General features: G+C 41.6%; 2 protein-coding genes across 3 annotated transcripts in view; one reads left to right on the forward strand and one right to left on the reverse strand.

The window, feature by feature from the left end:
* The window catches only part of ST3GAL6 (ST3 beta-galactoside alpha-2,3-sialyltransferase 6), a 54,494-nt gene that overhangs the window by 18,080 nt on the left and 9,396 nt on the right, over positions 1-27,018 (forward strand). For both annotated transcript variants that reach the window (XM_042903217.1, XM_042903216.1), the window contains exons 4-10: positions 953-1,056; positions 2,392-2,455; positions 12,706-12,804; positions 15,898-16,084; positions 16,199-16,336; positions 19,729-19,881; positions 21,377-22,486. In XM_042903217.1, the coding sequence (XP_042759151.1) occupies positions 953-1,056; positions 2,392-2,455; positions 12,706-12,804; positions 15,898-16,084; positions 16,199-16,336; positions 19,729-19,881; positions 21,377-21,463 (832 nt within the window). In that variant the 3' untranslated portion in view covers positions 21,464-22,486. The remainder of the gene's footprint in view (positions 1-952; positions 1,057-2,391; positions 2,456-12,705; positions 12,805-15,897; positions 16,085-16,198; positions 16,337-19,728; positions 19,882-21,376; positions 22,487-27,018) is intronic.
* The window catches only part of DCBLD2 (discoidin, CUB and LCCL domain containing 2), a 90,089-nt gene continuing 86,053 nt past the window's right edge, over positions 22,983-27,018 (reverse strand). Inside the window, exon 16 of the mRNA XM_042903215.1 lies at positions 22,983-26,586. Coding sequence (XP_042759149.1) covers positions 26,117-26,586 — 470 coding nt within the window. The 3' untranslated portion in view covers positions 22,983-26,116. The remainder of the gene's footprint in view (positions 26,587-27,018) is intronic.

Here is a 27,018-nt window from a genome sequence, read left to right on the forward strand (position 1 = left end):
TCATTTATTAACCGTAGGGAACCTGTCTACTCTGTGCTGGTTGCTAAAAGTGAGGGGAAAAAACAGAGGCACATCCTATCCTCATCGAATGGTCTCTCTTGTCTGAGAGAGGACCTGAGTGGGGGCAGTGGGGCATAGCTCAGGACAGAGCAGGCAATAAGAAGAGCATGTCCATAGTTGTTGTTCTTGAGTAAGTCTTAATGCCAGCAAGAATCCTAGGTGCATCGAACTGTTTTTTATTTTCGTTTTTATTTTTACTTTTTTTTTCATAGCTGACAAAACTTCACACATATGGTACTTTTTAATTTGGGAGTGGCTTAACATCCGTGCTGTATTTCCCCTTATTACCTCCTTTGTCTCTTCCTGTATATGGCTAACATTTCCTCACTTGGTATTGATTTGTTTTTAAATTTTGATCCCCCTCCCTAGCCTCTAGAGTTGTGACAAAACTTTGGTTCCACAGCCTGGGTAGCGTTTCCATTTTGGTTTTGTAGTTCCATTGCACATTCCATTCTCTATTCTATTTAAATTCCGTTTAAGGTGACTTTTCAATAATTTTACATTTTAAAGTTTGTTTATTTTGAGAAAGAGCAAGAGAGCAAATGGGGGAGGGGCAGAGAGAGAATCTCAAGCAGGCTCCATGCTGTCAGTGCAGAGCCCAACTCGGGGGCTCAATCTCATGGACTGCGAGTTCATGACCTGAGCTGAAATCAAGAGTCTGATGCTTAACCAACTGAGCCACCCAGGCCCCCCAAATAATTTTAATATTAAGACATAAGACCATAAATAAGCATTGAAGTGAATAAAAATATACTTTAAAAATAGTTACACAATCGCAAATAGTCCGTATATCAACGTGAGTATTATACTTCAGTTGTCTTCAGTTGTGATTTTAGAAGGCTGCATATATTGTAGGCATTTGGGGGAAATGATTCTTTTCCTTTTCTTGCAGGTTTCATCAGTTTCACCCTTTTCTGTGTGCAGCTGATTTTAAAAAGATTGCTTCCTTGTATGGTGGCGATAAGTTTGATTTGCCCTATGGGATAAGAACATCAGGTCAGTAATATTATTCTTACCCAGCCCTATTAATAGGAGTGTGTTTTGATGTGAACCACATGTTTATATAATTTTAAGGCCTTTTCATCTTACTGCTTCATGAGGATTCTTAAAGGAAATGATTCGGCAATTTGTTGAAGGAAATTAAATTTTAATTCAGAAATCCCTACTCCTTTTTGAGGCAGTGTGGAATTCTAGAATAAAACGGGAAGTTTGTTGTTGTTTTTTGAGAAACTGCTCTTTACTTTTGTCTAGCTATGGTATTATTCATGAGTTCTGATGCTGTATTTTATTCCAGTATAGAATTAGCAGGATAAACCTGTGGGTTAACTTCCTTCCTGTCTCCCTTTTTGCCTTTTTACCTCTGAGTTTTATTTTATTCCATCAGTGTAAGTTCTAACTCCTTGATCAGCCTTTTAACCAGTGGGTATTTTGCTAAATTGAGAGAGAAATTACTCTATCTGCTAATGACAAAACCGTTTTCTCTCCACTTACTGACAACTGATTGGCCTTAAGCAGCTTTATGTTGTGGATTTTTGAGAGACCCTAAAAGCCCAGTAGGTGACAAGCTTTAGTTTTCTGAGTCAGATTTTATTTATTCAGTGGATCCTGTTATGTGTGTGGTGTGTGTGTGTGTGTGTGTGTGTGTGTGTGTATGTGTGTGTGTATAGGTTTAAAAAGAAATATTGCAGAGAATTTGATAATTTAATACATTTAAATTTGCTGAATATTGGTTTCTATACTAATATCAGTTTCAAAGGCTATATTCTACACTAATATCATCTGATGTTGGTATTTTTTTTTAAAATGTCTTATTATTTATTTTTGGGAGAGAGAGACAGACACAGCATGATCAGGGGAGGGGCAGAGAGAGAGAGGGAGACACTGAATCTGAAGCAGGCTCCAGGCTCTGAGCTGTTAGCACAGAGCCCGACGTGGGGCTCGAACTCACGAACCATGAGATCATGACCTGAGCTGAAGTCAGACTTAACCGACTGAGCCACCCAGGCACCCCAGATGTTGGTATTTTGGGGGTTACTTTTTCAGAATTGTTGTCAGATTAGGCATCTTTTTTTTTTTTTTTTTTTTTTTTTTTTTTTTTTTACCCCCCTGGAGTTTTCAGGAAGTGTCCTTAGAGTAGTTTTGAGCGTACCTATTGAGTAGTGCCTGCTAACTGCAGTTGTGTTGTTAATTTCCACCAAGGAATAAATCCACATGGATTTACAAGTTTGAAATGGGTTGGGGGAGGGATGGGGGGGGAATACCTAGGGTTGCTTACTAGGTATCTAAGAAGCCATAATTCCTTTTATTTATAATATGCCATTTGTTTTCTAGCGGAATATTTTCGACTTGCTCTTTCAAAACTGCAGAGTTGTGATCTCTTTGATGAATCTGACAAGTGAGTTTATTTCCTCACTTTTGCTTGACTTTTAGTTTTAGCTAAGGTGGTTCAAAATATGCACCCCAATGTAAAATTTCTTCACTCAAGAAAATTCCATAGTAGTTGTTCATGACTAAAATGTCTAGTAGTTGTTTCCATGACACTTCAAATAAACACATTACAAAATTAATTTAGAAACTGCAAAACTGGTTGCCTCAGAAGTTTGCAGAGTCTTATGATGAGCAATCCTAGTCCCAGGTCAAGACATTTTAACCCACATTCACCTCTCCTAAGTTGTTGTTACTAGAGAATTAATTCTTTGCCCCTGTTAATCAGCTCACAGCCCCTCCATAGGCTGTCTCCTGTACCTTCCTATGTATCTTCTGATGGCTCATGAGGATCTGTTTTGTTTCATTTGAATATTGGATTTCAGAAGCAGCTCTCTTCCTCCTATTCAGAATTATACTGGAGGAAAGAGAACAGTTGGTTGAGATAATACTTCTTCTGACTACAAAAGGTAACTTAATTTGTAGAAAATTCTGGTGTCAAGTGAACCATCTAGGAATGAAATTGCTAAAGAGAGACTCTTTAGCTGATACACTTATTTTGACAGAGGTAGACTTTCTGTACAGATTCTTCATCTACCCTTTAGGATTTGGCCAGTGGTCCATTGGGGGGGATGGAATAGGCACTCCATTAAAAAGCAAAATGACAGAATTTTCCCTCTTGCCCAAGAGGACAGAAGTGCTATTTAGCAAATACATAAATGAGAGTAGTGGACAGAGATGTGAAAATGGGGATAGAATTTACAGACCAGAGCTGGAGGAGCAATGCTAGATTTTGTCTGAAATTCTCTCCTTTTTTCTCTGAGAGCCCAGATGATCGAAGTGTGGATTATGTAATGTTGGCTCATTTCAGCTCGTACTTACTTATTACAATTTAAAACTATGCCATCAACTTAATTTGTTTTTGATTGCATATGAACAGCAACCATGTATGTACTTTTCTAGCCTAAATTTTATGTAGCTCATGGGTTGAATTTTGTGCAGATCTTTGGCATATGTGCATTATGTCCTGCTCTCTAGTTTTTACCACTACCCTGCAAAGTATGCTTGATAGTCTTTTTTTTTTTTTTTTTTTTTTTTTTTTTTTAAATGGAGAAACTAAACTAGGCAAACCTACATAGTTTGTTACAGTGGGTAAAAGCTACAGCCAGGATGTGAACCTAGAGAGCACCATCCAGTGCCCGGATGTGTGACTTAAGAGTAATAGTGACTGTACCTTAAATATTTGGAGCAAGTGTCTACAAGGTCCTAGTCCCTGTAAATGTGAGCTAGTGCCAGGATTCTTGGGTGTGTATGACTAGAAGTTTCACTCTTTCCTGGTTTTTATCTTAGAACTAGACTGTACCATCTGTAGGTGCTTTCAGAAGCCCTTCCCACACAGGAATTCATCATCTGCGTGTGCCTCAGCCAGGCTTGTCTCTCTCTTCTTGCTGACGTGGTCTTGCTGTTTCCTTTCCTCCTTTGTCACTGAGCATGGACCCCACTCCCAACCTGAACCCATGTCAGGCTCTTAGCATCACCTGTGTTGGAAGACAGGTGGGTGTGGGTGGTGAGGAGGGCTGGAAGATCTTGCTGATGGCACAGGAATCCTTTAGTCTGAGTTTGTCAAGAGAAGTAGAATAGAATGTGCAGTCAGAGACTTTTCAGGCACAGAGGGAATGGAAAATCCCCTTGTGGGATCTCTTCGGAGTGCACACCAAGAAGCAGTCACATGATCAGCCTTGCTGAATTGCTTGTTTGTGCAAACCTGTTTTCCTAGGGACTTGACAAAGAGTATTTTGAAAGTAGATGAGAATATACTTGGGACAGTATTTCCTATTTCATATTAACTTTTGGGATGGGTTCACATGTAATAAACTATACCTGTATTTTAAGCAAGTCATTATACATTTATCTGAATGGCACTGTATAACACAAAGACAATCGCTGGCCAGTCTATGCCTGAGCAGTGGGTTTTATTTTATTTATTTATTTTAAAAATATTTATTTATTTTGAGAGCGACCACACATGTATGCATGCACACAGGGGAGGGATAGAGAGAGGAGAGGGGGAGAATCCCAAGCAGTCTCCGTGCGGTCAGCGCAGAGCCTGACTTGGGACTCGAACTCATGAACTGTGAGATCATGACCTGACCTGAAATCAAGAGTTGTATGCTCAACCAGCTGAGCCACCCAGGCACCCCTGAGCAGTGTATTTTAAAGGCAGAATATACTCCAGAAAGGCAGAATGTACTACCCTGCCTTCTTGTTGCCTCAGAGTAAACTGTTCCCTAAGTGACCTTAAACATCTCCCATTTCTCCTCTCAGCCTGGGGAAAAATGCTCTAGGACAAACAGATCTGAGAACAGTCTCTTTCTCAGGCAGAGAGAATGAACTGCCCCCAGCTGTGGATTCAGGAATGGGGTTGGGGGTGAGGGGGGCGCCCCATGGACCAGGAGGAAGCCTTGTTGGCATGAGCTGCTCACTGGGTCAGTGGGTCTGTAGGGTCAGGATTGGGATGAGCAGAGAGAGGGGAGCTCTACTCTTTCCATCCCCTTCCTCCTTGGGCTGGTCTCCACTGATTTTATTCTTCCTTTATCCTCTTGGTTTCTTCCAGAAGGTTCAGACATTTGGTCATTGTTTCAAATCCGAATCCTTTACAGTCCTACCAGATATAAGTCCTAGTTTTGTTCAGTTACATTATTCAGTTCACGTGATGCCCTCCATTGGGACAGATTACACTGTGAATGGGAAAGTTCTAAATACCAGATGCATTTACAAGAGAGGAGTCTTCCTCTTTCCCACAGGTGTCACATAAACGAAGTCTGCAGGTTAGCATGTTATTACCCGTTTGGTTTTATTTATCTTTTTGTTTTTAACAAGAAGTATACTCTTTGGCTTTTCCCTTTATATTGTTTAGTTTCTCTCCTGAGCAATGACCCACCAGGTTGGGGTAGGGTAACCACCCAGGCACCCGTACGTTGCCTAAAGAATCGTGATTACCTAAGCTTACCTGTCTGTGCTGTGTTGTGCAGCTTGAGGGCCAGACTCAAAAGCAAAGTGGTGAATTGTAGAGAATCGTTAGAGGCAGGAAGGGTGGAGATCTAGTCCAACCCCCTCATTTGAAAGGTGAGAGAGCTGAGGTCCAGAGAGGTTATGTGGAGGTCTGCAAATTTCTGTTTTCAGTACCTCCTTTCACATTTTAACAGAGTAAAAGACAGGAAAGACCGCACAACCGAATGTCTTAAACTGAGCATCATCTGAAGAGCTAAGGGGAAGAGAATTCTGGAATTGTGAATTCTTTTGGATATATCGTTAAGGATTTCCAGGGCTATAAATCTTGTGCATTATTGAATATAGCTTATGCCTTTATTCTTAACTTCAAGCCATTTTTAACCAGATGATCGGCAGGGTTAAACCAAATCCTCTCCAAGTTACATGTGTCAGTTCACTGAAAACACATATATGTTAAATAGGTTTCATTTGTTCTCTTAAAGATACATGATCTCCATAGACTCTTCTCTTCAAGGAGAGCTTGAAAAACAGGGTTTTGGGGGAGGGGAAGTAGAGGGAGGAAAGGGGCGGGCAGTAAGGAAGTGGGCAGGCATGGGACTGCTAAGTAGATGAGTCAGTACTTGTGAAAAACGGCACAGTTTTGTGTCCTTGGGCAAGTTCCTGCATTTCTGAACCTTAGTTTCTTGTAAAAGAGGGTAATGGTGCTACATATGCACCTTATGCCACGGTCAGTTTTGATAGTTAATAGTTAAGTCAGTGAAACCATTGCACAGTCATTAAGTCAACATAAGCATCGGTACTGTCTTTGCAACTTCCTGTGAATCTAGAATTATCTGGAAATAGAAAGCTTACATTGAAAACATGACCACTGAGCTTCTATATGAATGTTCATAGGACCATTAGTCATAGTAGCCCCAAAGTGGAAACACCCAAATGTCCAACTGCCAAATGAATAAATTAAAGGTATATCCGTATAAAGGAAATTATCTGGTCATAAAAAGGAATGGGGTACTGATTCATGCCACAACATGGACGAACTTTGAAAACACCATGCTCAGCAAAAGAAGCCAGTCATGAAATAGCAAGTACAAGTATAGTTACATACGATGCAACCCACGTACCACATACAATTACTGCATGATTCCAGTTACAGGGAGTGGCCAGAATAGAAGCGCGATGGAGACAGAAAATAGATTTGTGGCGGTCAGGGGTGGGGGAGGGGAAATGGAGAGCAAGTGCTACTGGCTCTGGGTCTGAATTGGGTGGTGGTGATTGTTGCACAGCTAAATGTGCTAGTGCTATTTGAATATGCTAAAAGCTAGTGAATTTTAGGTAAAAGGATGAATTTCACGACACGTGAATGATATTCCCATTCAAAAAATAAAATGTTTTTGAAAAGAACTGGGGGTGGCAGTGACCTCTCGTTTCCTCTCTAGCCTCTGTGGCACTGTGTTCGGAAGGGACTGTGAAGCCGTGCCTAGAACCAATGGTTTCTCTTTGTCATCTTTTCTGTATGCTGCTGCTGCTGAGTTCTTGGGACCCTGGTTGCTCCCTTTATTCCCCAAAGCACAGCTCACATGAGGGGGCCATGGTTTACACACTTCACTAACGATTGAGGATATTTAAGGAAGTCGTATCACAGAAAAGCAATACTTAAAATGTGCGCGTGTTACAAGGCCCTGACCCTTTCTGGCTGGCTGTGTGTGTATCTCTTTAGCACCAGTCTGCCCCCCAGCCCCGGGGCATGCTGCCTTCTCCTTAGTGGGAACACATTCTCCCTCAGCCAAAGCGGCAGAAACCCTGAATCACAAAATCTCAGCTCCCACTTAAATGCGTGAACCAGGGGCCCCTGGGTGGCTCAGTCGGTTGAGTGTCCGACTTCCGCTCAGGTCATGATCTCACGGTGTGTGAGTTCGAGCCCTGCGTCAGGCTCTGTGCTGACAGCTCGGAGCCTGGAGCCTGTTTCAGATTCTGTGTCTCCCTCTCTCTCTGCCCCTCCCCTACTCATGCTCTGTCTCTCTCTGTCTCAAAAATAAATAAAAACCTTAAAAAAAAAATTTTAAATGCGTGAACCAGCTCTCCACCTCCCCCTGTCACCATTGCATTCTGGGAGGCTGCCAGATTCTGTGAAGAGTGTGCGAGGCCAGCACAGGCGGTCACAGAGTAACTCTACATAAATACCTTACTGAGCCGAAGCACCGGTGCTAAATCGGTTGCCTGCTCATTGGACACGGGTTTGTGACAGCTGCCTAGTTGCTCACCCAAGCGGGATCCATTATGTTACATCAGCAGAACGGGGCCAGATTGGCAACCAGCTGGGGCGGGAGCATGGCTTCAGAGAACTTAAAAAGAGGACAAAGATGGAGACTTCAGTTATTTAAGGAAAACAGCCCAGGCTCTAGAAAGGTTCTCAATGTCTGCATCACTACTCTGGGCATCCTGCTGTTTTGCAAGGTTTCTTTACATGGTAGCATTTTCAGCCTGGAGGAGAACTTGAGGCTGGGGGTGGGGGTGGGGGTTGGTTGGGGGAGTTGTGATTCTGTGTCAACAGAGTGAGTCATAGGTGGTGAAAAGGCAGGAGCAGCCACAGTCTGTTTCATAACAGCCATTGTTGTCACATGTTGAGTGGAGATACAGAAACCGGGGTACATGTGCCAGAGGACATGGTCTCCTGCAACGTAGAGTAACAACATTTGAGACCTCGGTGATTCCCTTCACAAAAGGGCAGACTAAGTTCCTAGAGGTTAGGTCTCTAGGCCAAGGTCCTGAAGATGCTGAATGGGGGAGCCAGAACCAGCAGTCAGGTCTCTAGCCACAGCCCATTGCTCAGTGTTTCAGGGTCTTCAGACTGCAAGTAACAGTAGCCTAAGAGTGATTTAAACAAAGCAGACCTTTATTGTCTCCCATATCGCCTAGATATGTGGGTTCATGTCTGCAGGCTTGTGGTTCCATCTTGCAGGCTGCGTGTGGCTGCACAGACTGGATGGCACAGCTCCAGGGAGTGTCCGTTCACACATACAGTTACTTGACTGGTGCACCTTGTAGGTGGACAGTGTACAACTTGCACATCTGTATGGAGCCGCTATGGTTGTGTGACTGAATTAGCGGCTCAGTGATGTCAGGGCAGCTTCTCTGTGGCTCTCTCTCTCTCCCTGTTGTAAGATGACTGCCGCTGCTCTAACCGTATGTTGTCACATATCAGCATCTAAGAGGAAAGGAAGGGGTAGATCAAAAGAAAGCCTTCTTTTCAAACTGTGCTCTTGCGGGGGGTGAAATCTTTTCTGGAGCATCTAATAGACTCTCTAATGTCTTTCTGCCCCAAGGGTGGGTCACGGGGCCACCTCCAGACCGACCGTTGTTAGGCTTTACGGAAGCAGGGCTCTACCGGCAGGTACACAGGGTAGTGGGTGTGGTAGAATGACCAGTGAGATCTGCAGAGATTGTTAGGCTGAAGATGAGGTGGTCTATTTTAATGTGTATGATACTGCTGAAGGGAAGAGTGGATGTCAGAAAGCATTCAGAAGACAGGCCACAGGCCACTTGAAGTGGGCAATTCACGTCTACTTTCTCTGTATTGATGGTGTTGATGTTTACCTCTGTAGAGTGTAGGAACTCTCCTGGGTTTTGCCTGACTTGATGAGAAGCATGCCTTTCACCCGGGGGAAGAGTAATCTCTCACCGTAACTGTTTCAGCAGGCTTCCAGATTTTCCATTAACAGGTTTGGGCACTCTGGAGTGATTTTGTTTTCTAGATGAGCAGTTTGGGGCATGTGCATTTCCCCACCTGTTCCTGGGGTGGGGGAAAGAAGAACGGATAGCTGCTTTTCCAGACACAGAGTAAGGAAACAGTCACCATCCTTCATGTAACAACCAAACTGATTCCTAGAGTGCAGACACAGCCTATGAGCCAGGAAGTTTTAGATCGGAGGATACAGGAATATGAACAGTACTATTCTTGCCCTCTAGAGACTCAGAATTCCCTGTAGTTATTTGTGCGTGAAAGTTGTGTTAATTAAATATGGTAAAGTTATACTGTACCCAAGGGACCCTGGAAATTACCGTTTTACACCTCAGGGAACAAGGGGATCCAGGACCCCAGACCAGGTGGAGGGAAGCCAAGGAGATGATGGATCAACTTTTTGGTAATATGTGGTGACTGCTGGGGAGAGAGGGGTGAGGTGTGTGGTTCAGACTGTGTACCTGTACCATGACGTGTTTCCCACAGTCACGGGGGCGTCGTGAATACTAGCTATAGATAAGCTGCTATTGCTACAGAGTGGTCCTAGGGATGCCCCTAAAACAGTTTCTAGTGTTATACATGATCCTCAGAAAAATATGTGGGTCTTTGCAATATCCCTTACAAGGAGGAAACGTGAAATTTCACTGACAAGATTTCCTTTCAGAGGCTTAGGCAAACTTTTTTTTTCATGACAAAGGGCCTTCCCACCTCCCAGCTGCCCCCTCCAAAGCTAACAGAGAAGAACATAGAAAGTGAAATTTCTCAAAATATGGTGACCATCGAACTGTGACCCGTCTTTAGAATTAGAGTTCTTTTGAGTGAGGCAGTGTCTCTAAGATTTCTTCCCATTTTTCCCAAGCCCTTAAACCTCCCGGGACAATGGACAGGAAGAGGCTACAGAATTGTGTACAAGGCATGGCCTTCTCTCTGTAGCTAATCCTGGGGCTCCTGTAGTAGGAGCTCTGCACCGAGCCCTCTCCTCCCTTTTCTCTTGACTGGAAGGCTTGATGGGATCTGTGAGGGGAGGTCCAGGACCTGGAGCCTGCGTGGGGACCAGGAATGTGACACATTAGTATGGCAGATGGTTGCTTCTCTTATCACAGTGCTCTTTTGGCCACACAAGGATCTAGGGCTTGATGACCAACTGCAGTCCAGTCTGATAAACATACCACTGAGCGGAAACTTCTGTGAACACTAAGGTTGAGCCTGTTGGCTTATTGCTGAGCAGTGATTATGGAACTGGTTGTGTCTGGGACGGAGTTGAGCTACCTCTTTACGGGTCAACTTCAGGGATCAGACTTGTGGGGTCGGTGGTCCTTCGATGAGGCTCCAGGGTTGGAACTCCGGAGACACGGCAGTGGTGTGCAATCCTGTCTAGCCTGGTATGTTTGATGATGTTAGAGTCAGTCAGCCTGGTGTCAGGCTGGAAATCCCAGGCCAGGCTGGATGCTGTAGCTGCAGGGGCACGTGGGAATAGGGAGGTGGGAGAGGGCTAATCTGGGTGCCATAGTTACCGATAGCTCTCCTCCTTCCTCATATAGGTTACATAGGAACAGAGCTGTTATTTGGGTCCTGTCTGTTCCTAGGCACCTCCTCCCCTATGCCCAGCCTTGCTTAGCAGGTAGATGGAGCCAGCTCCACAGCTTCAGCCTCTGATTTGTATTAAACTGATCCCGAGGTTATGGAAGGAAAAGTCAAACAAGCTGTGCATGTGAGAAGTACCCTCGTCACATAGAGTATTCATAAGATGGATCCGGTGAGGTTGATAACAATATACCCAGAGAGGAAAGGGTTTTGAATGTCTGCCAGTCTTCCCATCTTCTCCGTGCCACCTGGTGGCAGAGCACTGTGGATAAAGTTGCCTTCCTGGAAGTGGGATTAATGTCAAACTTGCAATATAAAAGCATCTAGACGCATGTTTCTTTCCTAAGACAAGCATTTAAAAAATGTGCTCTGGAGCACACTGCGATCTGTCCATGATAGGAGTTTCGGAGTTATAGCCTCAGTGCTTGTTGGACATGTTTCCCCCTGCCCCCCCCCCCCCGCCCGCCCGCCCCCGTCCCTGACATCTGTGAAACTGGATTTTCTTGTTTTTGTAGCAAAGCAGACACTGATTTAGACATGACCCTTGAATTTGGGAGCTAAAAGTCCCAAATTAAAATGTGTGAAAGTGTTTTCGAGTATTAAAAACTTACCAAATAGGTGAGCTAAACAAATTCTAAGGAAAGAGGGTCAATTCATATGTATACGAGGGTGTACATTGTCTCTTCTTGGCAGGGCCAATGTTTGGCTCTTTTTAATTATTCCTGTATTGCTTCATTCTCTATGTTTATTATTTTTTTTAAGTTTATTTAAGTAATCTCTACACCCAGTATGGGGCTTGAACTCCTGACCTTGATATCAAGAGCCACACGCTCCTCTGAGCCAGCCAGGTGCCCCTCTTCAGTTTAAATATTCTACAGTATTTGTGCAATTTTGCTACTCATTAATTTCCTAAGAGCCTTGTGGTCTAGAGTTCATCTGTTTTGCTTTATTTCATGGTTCTTAGAGAAATAGTTTTTTTTCTTTATACTTTCATGTCTTGAGGGTCCTGAAAGGACAGTTGCAAAAGGCTTCCCCTCTGTAGTCTTGTCCCCTGAAGGAGAAGGACATGATCCGAGTTGTCTTTTCTCCAAGCTTGGTTGGGAGGTAGTGAGAGCCTGGAGATGGGTTCGGGGTTGCTGAGAGCGAATGGCACACAATCCAAAGTCCTAGGCTAGTCCCAGCCAGCAACAGGAAGTCGCGCTTCATCATCTACTTTAAAGCTCTCTGCCAGGAACACAGTGAACTTTGAGTTTATATTGGTTAAGCTCCAAGGAGCAGTACATGTTTGGGGAATTGAAGTGCTCATGGGCGGGTCCAAGGAAGCTACCCCTTACCCACCAGATTGCCAACTGTCTCCACACTGATGAGACACAGCAGTGACCCAGAGCTAGGAACTCAGGGGAGTGGGCAACGCTGGTGAAAAAAAGGACGGCTGTGTAACATAAGCACACTTGTGTCAACATTAACATGCAGCATCGCAGGCCAAGTGGTGTTTTTGTTGTCCAAGGGTCTGGATGCAAATCCCGATTCTGCCTCTTGGGAGTATGACTTTGAGATGTAACCAACACTTCTCTGAAGTCCTTTCTTCGTTTGTAAAATGGGAGTATCGGGCTTACCTGTCTGAGCAGGTGGTTATGAGATTCAAGCAAGGGACCGTGCATGGACTCATAAGCAGCTTTAGTTTCTAGCGATCATATACTTCCTATGAAATGTTATTTATTGAATTCTGTATCTTTCTAATATATCCCTAGACCTGTAAGTCACAATCGGTTCTTTTTCTACTTGGGCAACAAATGAAATTTGGTTCTGGAAAGTATGGAACGAGTGCTTGGAATCACCCACTTATACGAAAGATGTCTCAACCTCTCACTTGTCTGTTTGCCCAGCAGTGTGCCATGTAAAAAGTGCGTGGTGGTTGGTAATGGAGGAGTTTTGAAGAATAAGACATTAGGAGAAAAAATTGACTCCTATGATGTAATAATAAGGTAAATATATTTCCTGTTTGCTAACCTGGAATTGTTTAAAAAAAAAAAAACATGGTTTCCTATTTTAGTATGACTGTGTTTTAAAAGGAAGAAGAGTTGCTTAGATAAGTTTATTATGTAACTGGTCTCTCAGTTGTTGGCTAGAGTAGGCCTAGATTTCAGGTCGTTGACTCAACAAATATTTATGAAGTTTCCTTAATATGCCAGGCACAGTTTTCGCCACAGGGGATACAACAGTGAATGAGAGCAATGTTCTTGCTCCCTGTGGAACTTATATTCTAATGAAGGGAAGAACACAATAATTAAATAAATAAGGGAGCACGGTAATAAATGCCATACAAACAATTAAAACATACATGACAGGCAATGATTGAATGGCTGCTTTAGAATGGATGACCATCTTGAGGAGAAGACCTCTAAGATGGACCCAAGTGAGTCTGTAGTACCAACTGTATCAGAGCAATCCAGGCAAATAGAACGTTCAGTGCAGGTCCCGGGGGAGGATATGATCCTGGGTTTGAGAGGAGCCGCAAGAAAATCAGCAAGGTAGGAGGGCAGCAGGCCTGGGGAGAGTGGTGTAACCAGAGGCTGAAGGAGCAGGCTGTGTAGGACTGTGTAAACTGAGACTAGAACTTGGATTTTACTTTAAGGACAACAGGAAACTTTTGCAGATTTTTTAAAATGTTTATTTATTTTTGAGAGAGACAGAGTGTGAGTGGGGAAGGGGCAGAGAGAGAGAGGGAGACAGAGAATCCGAAGCAGGCTCCAGGCTCCGAGCTGTCAGCACAGAGCCCGAGCGGGGCTTGGACTCATGAACTGCGAGATCATGACCTGAGCTGAAGTCAGACGCTTAACCGACTGAGCCACCCAGGTGCCCCCTGAAGATTTTAAAGCAAGACAGCAATTCCATCTGATTATGCCTTTAAAATATCCTGGCTGTGATGTGGACAATGGGATATGAGGGACAAGGGTAGAAATGAAGAGGCCAGTTAGGTGGCTATATTCAGGCAGATAATGGTGGCTTGGAACAGGATTGCCATGACAGAGAAAGGAGGTAAGTATAGACTAAGACATATTTTAGAGGTAGAGTTATCAGGATTTGTTGATGTGTTAGATGTGAAGAGAGATGGGAATAAAGGAACCAGATACCTCCTTCTAGGTTTTCAGCTGAAGAGACCGAGTTGGGGGAAGACTAGAGTGGGAACATGTTTAGATCTGGAGAGGGAAGATTTCTGTGTGAGCATGTTAGGTTTGAGGTGCTTGTAAGATTTGCAGTGGTAAGTCAAGTAGGCCCTTGGTTAAACGGTTAAAGCCTCATTGGTAAACAGCTTGTAAGCTGTATTTAAACCATGGATTGGGCAAGACTCCCCAGGGAAAAACAGAGAGAGAAGAGGTTCCCAGGACAGAGTCTTGAGGTACCCTACACTTAGACGTTGAGTAAAGAAAAAAAAAAAAAAAACGAGTTGGAAGAGGATCTACGAATGAGTTAGGAAGTATTTTAAAACAGAGGAGGTCAACTATGTCCAGTGTTGGTGAGAGGTCATGCAAGATAAGGACAGCGAGTTCACCATTGGACATGCAACTCGACGCTTACTCATACTCTTGACAAAAGCAGACTTGGAGATATGATATGGGGAGTGGCCCTACCCAGGTGGTTTAGCAGAGAGCGACAGGCAAGAAAGTGAAGAAACGAGGATAGGCAATTCTCTTGAGAAGTTTTGCTGTGGTGTTGAGTTACAAGATGGTAGCTGGAGATGGTTATGGACTCAAAGGAGGCTCTTTTGTTTTGTTCCTGTTTAAAGATAGGAGATTCTAGAGCATATTGGTAAACTGACAGAAATGAACAAAGAGATTGCTGTGGTAGAGAGAGGGGATGGCTGCAGAGTTCAAGTGTGGTTGGTCCTCTATAATGAAAGGAAAACTGGAATTGTGGTTATGACTACCAAGAGTCTCACCGATGGAGGGGTGGGAGAATGAGGACATTTCCGCCTCTTACTTTCTCATTGAAAGATTAAAGTAAGGTCATCATCTGGGTGATGTGTTGTGTGCCTTGGGAATGACTATGAATAGTCATTTGAAGAGTGGGAAGGTTTCACGCTGGGGCAGTGCATTAGGCTGACCTGGCAGTGCTTGGGGGTTTTGCTGGGTTACAAGCTGCCAAGAGTTTGTGCATTGTGAGGTCACTTTATTTTCTGTTCACTCTCCATTTTGAGGAAGCTGTGAAAGTTTGTCCACACAACAATTTTAAAACAATTTTTTTAACCTATAATTGTCGAGACATTTGATCATCCAGAACCACAGCAAACCCTTGTGGGAGAATGCCACGGGCACAGCATTTATGAAAGTCATGTAAGTGTTATTAAGACCGTCTCATATTACATTGAGTCCGTGGCAAAGGGCGAAACAGTATTTATCCTCTAGGGGACACTGTTTTGGAAACAAAGCATCCCTTTTAATAGCATGCCTTCCTAGTGTATGCATAAATAGCGCATGTCTAACTTTGGCATTGAGCAGGCACAAGCCCAACAGTAGATCCTCTGTGGTTCTTTAGTTCCCTCTAGCAGTGACATTTATTTGCTTGTGCTTGGGTAGAATACAGAAATTTTATATTATTACTTTATTATGGAGTGCAACAATTTTGATGGGTCCTCACATCACCTTCAGTGTGATCCTTACCTGTCAGCCCGTGTGCTCCATGACTGTAATGTGAGGCAAGTAACTTTGGACTTCAGGGCCCTCACCCAAGGGGTTTTGTTCTGAACGTCCTCCAAGGTCTCTCTTAACTCTAGTTTTCTGTGGTTCTCTGTTCTCATTTGGTTTTATTTAGTCTTTGGTTTTTCTGGAGGTCGGACTGAATTAGTTGTGGCCCCACAATTAATTTTCAACATTTCTGCCTTTGATCCAGCCAGCTGTCTCATGAAAGGGAATGATTTCCTTGGCTGTTATGCCTTAAAAATCAAGCAGTCACCTTGTAGCTTTTAGCACCAGACCCATGGTTTCTGGTTTGTCCTGCTCTGTAAGCTCTGAAACTGGGATGGAATTGGCTCCTACTGAACTTGGTCTACATTATTTTGTGTGTTTTACTACCCACAGAATGAATAATGGTCCTGTTTTAGGACATGAAGAGGAAGTTGGGAGAAGGACAACCTTCCGACTTTTTTATCCAGAATCTGTTTTTTCAGATCCCAATCACAATGATCCTAATACTACGGCGATTCTCACTGCTTTTAAGCCGCTTGATTTAAAGTGGCTGTGGGAATTGTTGACAGGTGGCAAAATAGTAAGTTGGCAAAATTGATCTGCCTTCTGATTACCTTCAGTTTTTTTTTTTCCCATTAAAAAAGAAAAAAGACAACCACAATGTTCTATTTTCTGGGTTCTTATTTTATTTCAGAACACTAATGGTTTTTGGAAGAAACCAGCCTTGAACTTAATCTACAGACCTTATCAAATCAGAGTATTAGATCCTTTCATTATCAGAATGGCAGCTTATGAACTGCTTCACTTCCCAAAAGTGTTTCCCAAAAATCAGGTACGTATTTTTCCTGGCACAGTTTCAAACTAAAGATCTGCCTGGGGTAGGGTGGAGGGTTCCGACGGTTTTCAGAAAGGATGAGGGCCAGGACTCACAAGGTGGCTTCTGAAGGCCACGTCTGAGGTAGTGAACTTAGATATCTGGCTATTATCTTTATGTTCTTCGGACTGTAAGGAAAGAGTGTTAAAGGGAATGTTGTTTTGTTTTGTTTTTTTCCTGCCCTTGCAGAGCCCTTCCGGTGTCTCCTTCTGTATGCCTGAATGGCTCATTTCTCATAACCTTGTCTTCAATATTCTGCAGTGAGGAGAGTCTGACGGGGTCGGGGGCTGATGGGCCAGCCGTGCTCAGAGTAGCAGGAAGGGATTCAGAACAAGTGCGTGGCTTTTCAGGCTAAAAAGAACTGTCTGAAGCACTCCGATAAAAATAGCACCGGTAAACCAGAGGAAAGGCAAAGGAAGGACAAGGTAGTTCAGAAATATTTCTGTGGTCACAGAGGAGACACTGGTCCTGAAATTGGAGGAAGGGTGGTTGAAACTCCAAACTCTTTAATTAAGTAAAGGGAGTCTCACCGATTGTGACTCTTGTAGTTCTTCAGTTATGTTCCCTAGAAAACAATACTCTCCAGACCCATACAGTGGCAGAGACCAGTTTTCATCAGAAGCTTGAGCAAGTGTGTAACATAATATCTAAGCTGAAATGAGGTTTTTCTTTTTGGTAATAAGGGAAAATCCAAAGAAATAAACATACATCATGTTATCTTTTCTTTAGTATGCTAAAAAAAAAATTCTCAAGTTTAGAATTGTTAGATTCTCATGCTTAACATGAAACCACTTACAAAGGAATATATATCAAATATAACTACTTATATTCTAATATATATGTTATATAAAGGAAATCATCCTTCTCTTCCCTCTGTAACTATCCCTTTTTTTTTTTTGCCTTTTATATCTTTCTAGACTATTTTCTATGCATTTACACTTTTTGTTCAATTATTTTCTGCCATTTCCTCCCTCCATTTAATGAACTATTTCCTTATTTATAGACATTTCCATTTGCATCCAGCTTTCTTCCTCTACATACTATGGAGGAATGCATGTGATTCTAGGTATTTTCAGTCCATGTGTGTGATTTCTGTAGGATAGACTCCTACAAGTGGGATTCCCAAGTCAAAAAGCATAAAGATTTTAAATTTAAGCCTTATTTCTTGGTAATTTTTGAAGGGACAGCTTCTTAATAATTTCTTAATTTTGAGGGGAAAAGACTGCTTCTGAATATACGTTTTGTGACTTCTTAGCTCTAATTTTCCTAAGTGAAGTAAGATAAAACTTTTGTTTTCTGTTTTAGGTAGTGTCTCCAAAAGCATAGGATGACCCTTATCTTAATTAGGTCTCCAAAACTAGTTGTAACTAGATTAAAGTTCCAGTAGAACATGGTGTGCCAGAAGCCAAATGAGGACGGAACGCTATTTCAGAGAGGTTATGTGGGATGCTGTCCAGAGGTTGAGCACAAATGATAAACATTGGTTCTGGAAACATGGAAGTCCTATTGGTAATACAGACAAGAATAAAAGAGGGAGAAAGCCTGCTTGACTTAGGTTAAACAGAACATGGGACATGAGCAAGTGGAGGTGAATCTTTAATAGAGTTTTGCTAGAAAAGAGAGCAGAGAAATGGTTGAAAGACATCGGATCAAGGAAGGTTTTGTGGTTTTTCAAAGACAGATGGCCATGATTATATGCTGAAGGGAATGATTCAACAGAAGAAAATAATGAGAAAGTGGGTAATGGTAGAAGCAGGCTTGTTGAGAGAGACGAAATTGGATGAAAGAGTGCACTACTGGCGAGGTTGGCCATAGGTGGGAACAGACATCATGTGCACCTAAGAGGAGTGAGCGCTGAAAATACAGGTGAAGATGAAGGTAGATTGGGAATTGGGAAGATGGTATAGTTCTTCTCTGTTTCTGTTAGTAAAACAAGGATTCAGTTACCAGTTTAAAGTAGAAAGGAGCCTGGGGCTGTTGGATTTAAAGGTATAAAAGTGTCACCTTGGAGAGTAGGAGTGGAAATTTACTCGGGAAATACTGAACGGCCACTTGAGGCTTTGGCCATAAACGTAAAGTGTGCCCAGGCACATACGTTGTTTTCTCTTAGCTTGTTCTGCTGCTTGGGTGTGGGTGGAGCCGGGGTTAAGATTCTGTCAGGTGATCATCTATTTCTGTGGGTGACAGTATAGAAAATGGAAGGTCTCCATAAGGGAATGGTGATAATCACGGCTGAAAGTACTCTAAGATATGAAGAAAGGAAGTAGAGGACATGAAGGGGGGACATGAAGGGACAGAAGGGGGAGAAAGTGATGGGATCAATGAGGTTGGAGGCTTTTAACCTCCAAAAACCTCCAAAAACCCGGCTTTTAACCCAGTCACTAATTTCCTTTTCTAACAGATGGTGAAGAGTTGTGGTGGTCACAGTAGGGCAGAGGGTAAAGAAAAGCGTATTTCAAAGGCAGTTAGGCTTTCAGACAGGCTTGCCTCTGTGAGTTGATTTGCTATTATTGTGCTTCTTGGATTTCTTCTCCTCCTCAAAATCATAATATGTAATTTCCATGGAATCTGTAAGTAATACTTAATCGAAAGAAAATCTCTTTAGATTGCTGTGTTAAAAAGTTTAAGATGTATTTTGTTTTTGCCTTTGAAGGCCATCCTGGTGAGAATTAAAACTTTGAAGATCTTACTGTCAAACATGTGACTGCATTTTCAGGATATAGGTGTATATGATGGGGAAGCTTGGTTTTTGTTTTTAAATTGATAATGATCCAGTTGAGACTGTGACATTACTATGTATATATCTGGAATTTTTATTTCCTAATCAGAGTCTTAACTATTTGTCATTGAAGTTACTTAGTCTTTCCCTACAGCTAAATTACTAGGATTATAAAATAGATTTAGTTTGAGGCTTCTGTGAATTCTTTCACCATGATCATCCATTAGCAAATTAACCTGTCCTTACATTTCATAAATGGGTTCAAAATTCACAGGCTATGCTTTTTCCACAGGAAGACAAATTCAGCATGTTTTATAAAATACGGCGGCAGTGGCATCCTTTTCCTTGAGCCTCATGGTGTTTCTTCATTTGATAGTTGTCCTCTGGGCTAATATTGCAGTTAAGTTTTATTTGAAAGGTTTTCTAAGATTCCAGTCACACTTTCTATGCTTTTTCAGAGTTAGGATATTAACTGGGGGTTGGATCTTAGACATGATGAGGGTTTAACCTAAGTATTTCTCACCTGATTAAATGTTCAGAAGTCCTGGTTTCATAGGGTGAGGTCACCTAAATATGCTTTGGAAACAAGTATCTTGTTTGGGTTTAAAAAAACTTTAATTTCTTTTTCCAGAAACCCAAGCACCCAACAACAGGAATTATTGCCATCACATTGGCTTTTCACATATGTCATGAAGTTCACCTTGCTGGATTTAAATATAACTTTTCTGACCTCAAGAGTCCTTTGCACTATTATGGGAATGCCACCATGTCTTTGATGAGTAAGGTAATACATACCTACTTGGGTGTAATCTTTGATCCTTAGAGTTGGAAAGCCCACATTTTCTCCTCTGTCATTTTTACTGAGGGAACAGGCTTTGAGAGTTTGAGAGCTGCTTAACCCTACCAAGAGCTCCCAAGTGCTGAAACTGGGACTTGGATCCGGGGTTGTTAGTACCACCCTTGTTCCAATTTGTGGGCCCCGGACCCTTGGGAATATGACACAGTTATTCTCATGTATCATCAAACCCATACAGGCACCCAGCCTTATCTTAGATGATGTTTGCACTATTTATATACACATACGGGCAACTTGCTATTTGTAGTATCTCAAATTCACTTAGCATTGCCATGGAACAGAGACACTCATCCACGTAAGAGGATTGAGCACTGAAAACAAGGGTAAAGATGCAGGTGCATTTGGAGTTGGGAAGATGATGTAGCTTTTTGTTGTGCTTTTCCGTGTGTTTTTTTTTTTTTTTTTTTTTTTTTTTTAGTTATGTAGACGAGGTCTATAACATTTTAGCTCCCTGGAAGAATATTCATGGTCAAAAAGGTTGCAAACCTTTATAGATCATACTTTTCTTGAATTAGAGATCAGCGATGGTAGATAGTACCTTTAAGACTTTTTATTATTATTTTGGAGGGAGAAAGAGAGAAAATCCTAAGCCAGTTTCATGCTCAGCATGTGGCCTGACACGGGGCCCAACCCACGACCATGGGATCATGACCTAAACTGAAATCAAGAGTCAGATATTCAACCAACAGAGCCATCCAGACACCCCAAGATCTGTAAGCCTTTTTAACAGAATGGGAAGGAGTTGTCTAAGTGAGGTTAGTGGCATATCACTAGTGTTAGGATTAAAATGTTATCTGTACATTTTTAATATGGAAGTATGAATGGGTCACTGTAATGGATATGGATCTATCCTATGTAATCAGTGCCCTTACATCATCATCCCCAAATACTACAGAAGCTGGAGAACTGGTATTACCTCACCTCCCACCCCTTGTGAGACAAATGCTTAAGTAGTTCAAGAGTTAGGTACCTGGGGCAGACTTTAGGATGCTTTTCTCCTTAGTCCTAAATAACATCGTAACAACTTTGTGAGGAAAATTAGGATATCCATCAAGAGTATGGAACTCTTTTTATCTCTAGGCTGATGTCTCTTAGGAGTTTTGGGTGCTTTTATTAAAATGATCAACCCACTTTGACTTAAAATTTTGGTCTCTAGTCTTACGTCCCTTTTAGGAGGACAGGAAATGATACCCGGGGGGGGGGGGGGGGGGGGGGCTTTACATGATGGTTTAAGTGGAAAAGAGTGGGCTGTAGGGAAGGCTGTAGCAAAAGAATGAGCAAAGAATAAGGTAACTGAAAAGTCTACCTGTATACTTGCTACTTGAGTTTTTCATTCAGAAACTTTTTAGATACTGTGCATTCCATTGCTGCTGTTAATATTTTTTGACTGGGGTGGTGACTTTATTATACTTTCCCTCTTTAGAATGCATATCACAATGTGACAGCGGAGCAGCTCTTTTTGAAGGACATTATAGAAAAAAACTTTGTAATCAACTTGACTGAAGATTGACCCTACAGACTCAGAAGACGATGCTAACAGTATTAGTTTTATTTTTATACTGCGATTTTTAGTTTATTTTTAAATATGTTGGATGCACGTGTCAAGAAATCGTGTACATAAAAGTCTGTTGTCGCCTGGTGAGTCATAACCACCAGCTTAATTTCTGTGAATATATTTAATTTATAAAACCAGGATATGTTTAGTTATCAGGGAAATAAGTTTTTGAATGCATTGTTTTTAAAACAACCTAGTTTTCTGAAGTGTTTTTAAACATCTTTTTATAGTTACTTCATGTTAGACTTTTGAAGGGATGCGACTTCTTAGTAGGAGATTTAGTTTACCACAACAAATTTTGAACACATTTTGAGAGGTGTACTTGTCTACTGTAAATTGGTGGGGAATGGAGATGTGGTTGTGCCTTGATATGGCAAAATGGAACCATTTTAGGCATGTATCTAAATGGTTGATTAGTTCCTTTTTGTTGTCCCCGAGGAGACCAATTTTAATCTTAAAAGCAGCCCTGAACACAACAGTGGGTTATGGTCAAGGAAATCTAAGACCATACTGGTTTCATTAAGCTTTTAACTAAACCAGGATTATTAATGAGTAATTTCATAGAAGGAAGGTGGTGTTTTTGTTTTTAAGGTGAAGGAAATAGGCTAAACATGAAATTCTGGATAAGTAAATAGCCTAAGAATACAATTACTGAAGTCTGGTGACTGCATTATTTTTAAGTTTATACAAAGAAGCTCCAGGAGACCATTGTTAAACATCATTTTCTGCCTTGTTTAATATATTAAAATTTGAAAGTTTACTATTTGAATTAAATTAGGAAAAATGAAGACGACACAGTAAGTTAAACCCTTAAGAAGATTCAAGCTGTTTTTGGATTTAAATGGTATTTTCATGAAAAAATCTCAACTGTCCACGATTAAATCACATCTTCAAAGGGAAGGCTTATCTGGATACCTAGGGTGCATCAGAAGAATCCCACTGGATGCAAACAAGTCAAAAACCAGTCCAGCGGAGGTGGTGAGCTAGTCTCCCTTCTCGTTTTGGGGAGGGAAGGGTATGGGGGTGAGGGAAAAAGAAGTTACAGGAGGGCTGGAATTAAAAGTTCTCAGGAGGGGAAAGAGTTGAAAGAACGGCTGTCTTGAACAAGAATTACCACTGGGAGACGATGGAGACCACCCTCTCTGGAGTCTGTCAAGGGTGAACTGTTAGAGGGGACAGGAGTAAATACCTAAGAGGAGTATAAGGGGGGAGGACACTCTGAGGTGGAAAAGACGGGTATTAGTGTGACCTGTTCCTCATACCACAGAGCCGTAGTTTGCAAACTAATTTAGGCTTCAAAAAAGGATGGTGCTGGCTCTAGTGAAAGTAAAAAACCACCGGTAGCATTTTCAAATGTTACTGTACGGACTAAAATAATGGCAGGCAGTACAGTCTGATGCTAAAATTGAGGGATCTGGCATTTTTTGTGGTATGAGAAAAGGCTACAAACCTCAAGGAAGAAAATTCTCAGCAAGACACATATATATACAATTTATTAAAAACACAAGAACACATTAAAATTTCACTATTTATACAATCTAAATCCTAGCAACATATACAAATACTGAGTGACTACAGTACATGCCGAGGTAAGAAAAGTACATTCTGGGAGAATCACTGACAAACCATTTTTATTTTCCAATATGTATTTCAGTATTCTGTTTGGTTTCTACCTTTCCCAGTGCAAAAAAAAAAAAAAAAAAGAAACTAGTCACAAATTGGAGCAAGTAAGAATTGGTGCCACAGTTGAAAGTATTTTAATAACCATCCAACTCTTAATTGATTTTGCAGTTTAGGGACTTCAAGTTCAGAACAGAAAGGCAGAACTAATAGGCAATTTTTTAAAGGTAGAGCTTAATTGATTTCTCTTAAAAGAGTGTGACAAGTTTTTGGCCCACAATGCGTCTTATCGTCTGACATGGCGTTTCCATAGCCCTTTCACTCTCCAGGTGACCAGGTGGAGCCAAGGCAAGGAAGTTCCAAGCTTTCTCAGTTTCCAAAGAATTATGGCCACATTCATGTTTAGATGAGTGCATTTTCTGCTGGGGCATCGGAGGGCAAGAGTATACATGACACCGTAATTCCAACTGCTGTATAAATTCTCTACACAAACCACTTCATCAGCGGATAAACCCATTCAATGCAAAGTGCAAATAGTGAAACATGAATTTAAATAACTGAACTAGACCCCGCATATACAAGAGGATCTATTTAGTGTTACAGCTTTTAATACAATACAAATCAGCATTCACAATATCTTGAACAGTGCTGGTTCCGAAGACCATGTGTCAGAAGTCAGTGTGATTTTAGGAAACCTGGAAGGGCCACACGTGCTGTACCATTGTCTGACAATTGTGCTAACAGGAAAAAAATTCATCCAAAAAAACAGAGTGACTTACGCGTCTTTTTTAAATGTTTCAAGCAAAGAATAAAAATTCAAGGGAATTTTGAAAAAACAAAAAAAAGGTTACTTTCACATTTTCAGTTGTTACTTGATTGTCTCCAAAGCTGTATAGATAGGTATCAGACATAGAAATGGGGTTACAAAACCCAAAAGCAAAACTCTAATGTGAAAACAAACGAACTCAAAGTACAATATCAGAACTCTTTGAATCAGGCTCAGCTCTTCATTTGAAAAGTAAAATATATTTATAAAAGCAGTAAAAACTTTTGTAAAAATCACTGGTAGTTCAAGCACAGCACAGTGGCAAAAAAACATGCATCATTTAAGAAAACATTTGCCTCTCAAAAGTTCTGTGGGAAAATCCCTTATACGACATTAAATAAAAAGAACAAGCATCTTTGGGAAGATGAAAGTTTCTCTTAAAGCTTCTAGAACAGGCCTATGATTGGGTGAATAAAAAATAAATTGGTTTACTCTTTCCCCCCCTGAAAGGGGATAACTGCAGTAATACATGTGCTTTACACATTTGTGTCTTAATAAAAAGTTCAACATCTGTGCTTTTTGTTTCAAAATATTTGAAACAATATGAACTGGTTTTTTTCAATGAATGAAATTATGCAAAGTTGTCTGGAAAAGCAAATGACACCAACAGAAATCATAAGACCAGAGGGCAGAGAGGCTGCAGCGTAGTTGGATTTTTGAAGCAATGCTTTAGAATACTCATCTACCTCAGGAAGCAAGCAGAATGAACACGGTCCTCAACTCTAGCAAATTCTGGAAACAATCTGGTGGCACGAGCCAAAAGAAAGGTCTAGATCCTGATGGGAAATTACATGTCAAGATTAAGTCTACACACTGGGATTTATAGAAGCAGAGATGCCAAATTAGGTTTTAACCTGAGGGCCAGCTTCTTTTGCCAAAGACTTTGAAAGGTTCTTACACTAGAGGCTGGTAAATTACAGATGCTTTTCATTTCACCCATCTAAAACTACTCCTGGGCAAATGGTGACAAAGAAATTGCCTGGAAATTTCACAAACAAGCTGTAATATTTGCTGGCTCGGATGCCAGAGCCTGTGTTCCCTGGGTATGCTGGAAAGGACTGTTCACACCTTCCCCCATACAGATGAGGGCACAGTCACACACAGCTGAGGAATCCATGTGGGCTTTATATTTCTTTCAATATTTTGCTGTGGATCATTAAAAATACTGACTCCCAAATACCTTTGGATTCAAAGAAAAATCCCTGTATATTAAATCAAAGAGGGCAAATTGTTTTTGTTTTTTTAAGGTAAATCCTTTCTGAGAAAGGATTTTTGCCTTTCAGTGTGGTAAATAAATATAAGGGGGTCACGTTTACGGTGTTCACTTAGACGCTCTTAAGTTTTCACAACTCGCCCTTTGCAGATAAATTTGGAGGGAGGGAGAGAATCTGTTACAGCTGTGTAAAATTAGAGGATTCATGAGGTTGATGAAACAAGCATCACTCGCTAAAATAACTCAAACATTTTAAAACACGAGAATAGGGCTGGCCCCAGACAGAGCAAGCAGGGCTGAAACCAGCTCACGTACCATGAAATGTTAAAGCTCTTGAGGTGTCAGAAGGTGAAGAATCAATCACCTTGCCCATTACAAGTCAGTTTCCCACCTATAGATCCTTCAAAGGAAAGAGGAGTGTACGACTACCATCAAAACAATGATTATATCACTAATTTTTGGAAAAAAACCCACAAAAAAACCGTAAGGTATATAGAAATAGAACAAAGAAATCCTGATAGTACCCACCTTTCACAAAGCAAAATTTCAAGCCATTAGACATTTCAAGAACAGTACCGTGCGTTATTGCCAGTCCGGCTTACACAGCCATCTCTTGAGTTCATCAATGTACCTGCAGCATTGGTAATAAATACTCTCAGTGATTCTTAAATTTCTTTGAAGTGCATAGTAGGGAGCTTTTTCTGTATTAAAAATAGTGTTTTACAGTAGTAACAAAGAGGATGTTTGAAATTTAACAGGCAAGCAGTAACTGCCACAATAACACTTTTAAAGCAAGATGGCAAGATTAGTAGTTCCCTGTACCTCGGTCATCACATTTTCCCAACCACATCTGTGACAGATACGTAATACATTCTATATATTACTACCACTAACACACAAAAAAGGCCATGTGCTTTAAAACGATGCTTTATGAAAAGCAGCATTACCTTCAAAGAATTTCTTTAAAAACATCACATTCACCATCCCTCCCGGCTCCTGATCCCTCCTGGGTGCTCTGTGGCACCTGGTACACCAGTTCGTCTGGGGCACTTGGACCTGGCTTCCCACCTTTTGGGGTGTCATACTGGGCGCGGGCGGAGGAGCAGCTGTCAGTCCTGGAGAGGAGAGTGTTATATGCTCCTACTACTGGGGGAGCTTGGTTCCCTGCAGCTTTGAAAGTAGACGTTGAGGTCAGCCCCACTGAAGCCGTGGGGTGTCCAGACATATCCATGATGATGGGGGTTGCATATTCGGGCCCAGTAATTGGCAGTGGTTCAGCATAGGCGTGGTAAACTTCTTGCATCGGGGAGTTGTAAGGATCTAAGTCAGCATAACTCGCTTCTTTTCCTTCTTCTGGTTTAAAGGTAGATCTCTGATGAAGGGTGCCAACAATTCCTCCCACCAGTGGCTGTGCATACTCTGGGGTATCACAGAACAAACCAGAGAAAAGTCACCTCATTCATACAGGGATCGTTCAATTTAGGGGGGCAGCAGTAGTCTTACACCAAAAACAAACACTTCTTTAGGGCACTTTCTTCATTATCAACACGGGCCTATGGATTTCTCTACAAGAACTTCAAAAATTAATATTAAACATGTTATATTTCAAAAGAAGTTAACATGCCACAGAGCTTCAATCATGAAATTTTACCAAACTGTATATGCTCTTCAGGTTTATAGACAGTATTTCACTGGTGAAAAAAAAAAAAAACCCACTCCATTATTAGAGTAATATTTTCAAATATGACACTGTTTAAAATACGGGGCGCCTGGGTGGCTCAGGTGGTTAAGCATCTGACTTTGGCTCAGGTCATGATCTCAGGTTTATGAGATCCAGCCCCAGATCGGGCT

The sequence above is a fragment of the Panthera leo genome, chromosome C2 (genome assembly GCF_018350215.1).
Source record: "Panthera leo isolate Ple1 chromosome C2, P.leo_Ple1_pat1.1, whole genome shotgun sequence".
Taxonomy (NCBI): Eukaryota; Metazoa; Chordata; class Mammalia; order Carnivora; family Felidae; genus Panthera; species Panthera leo.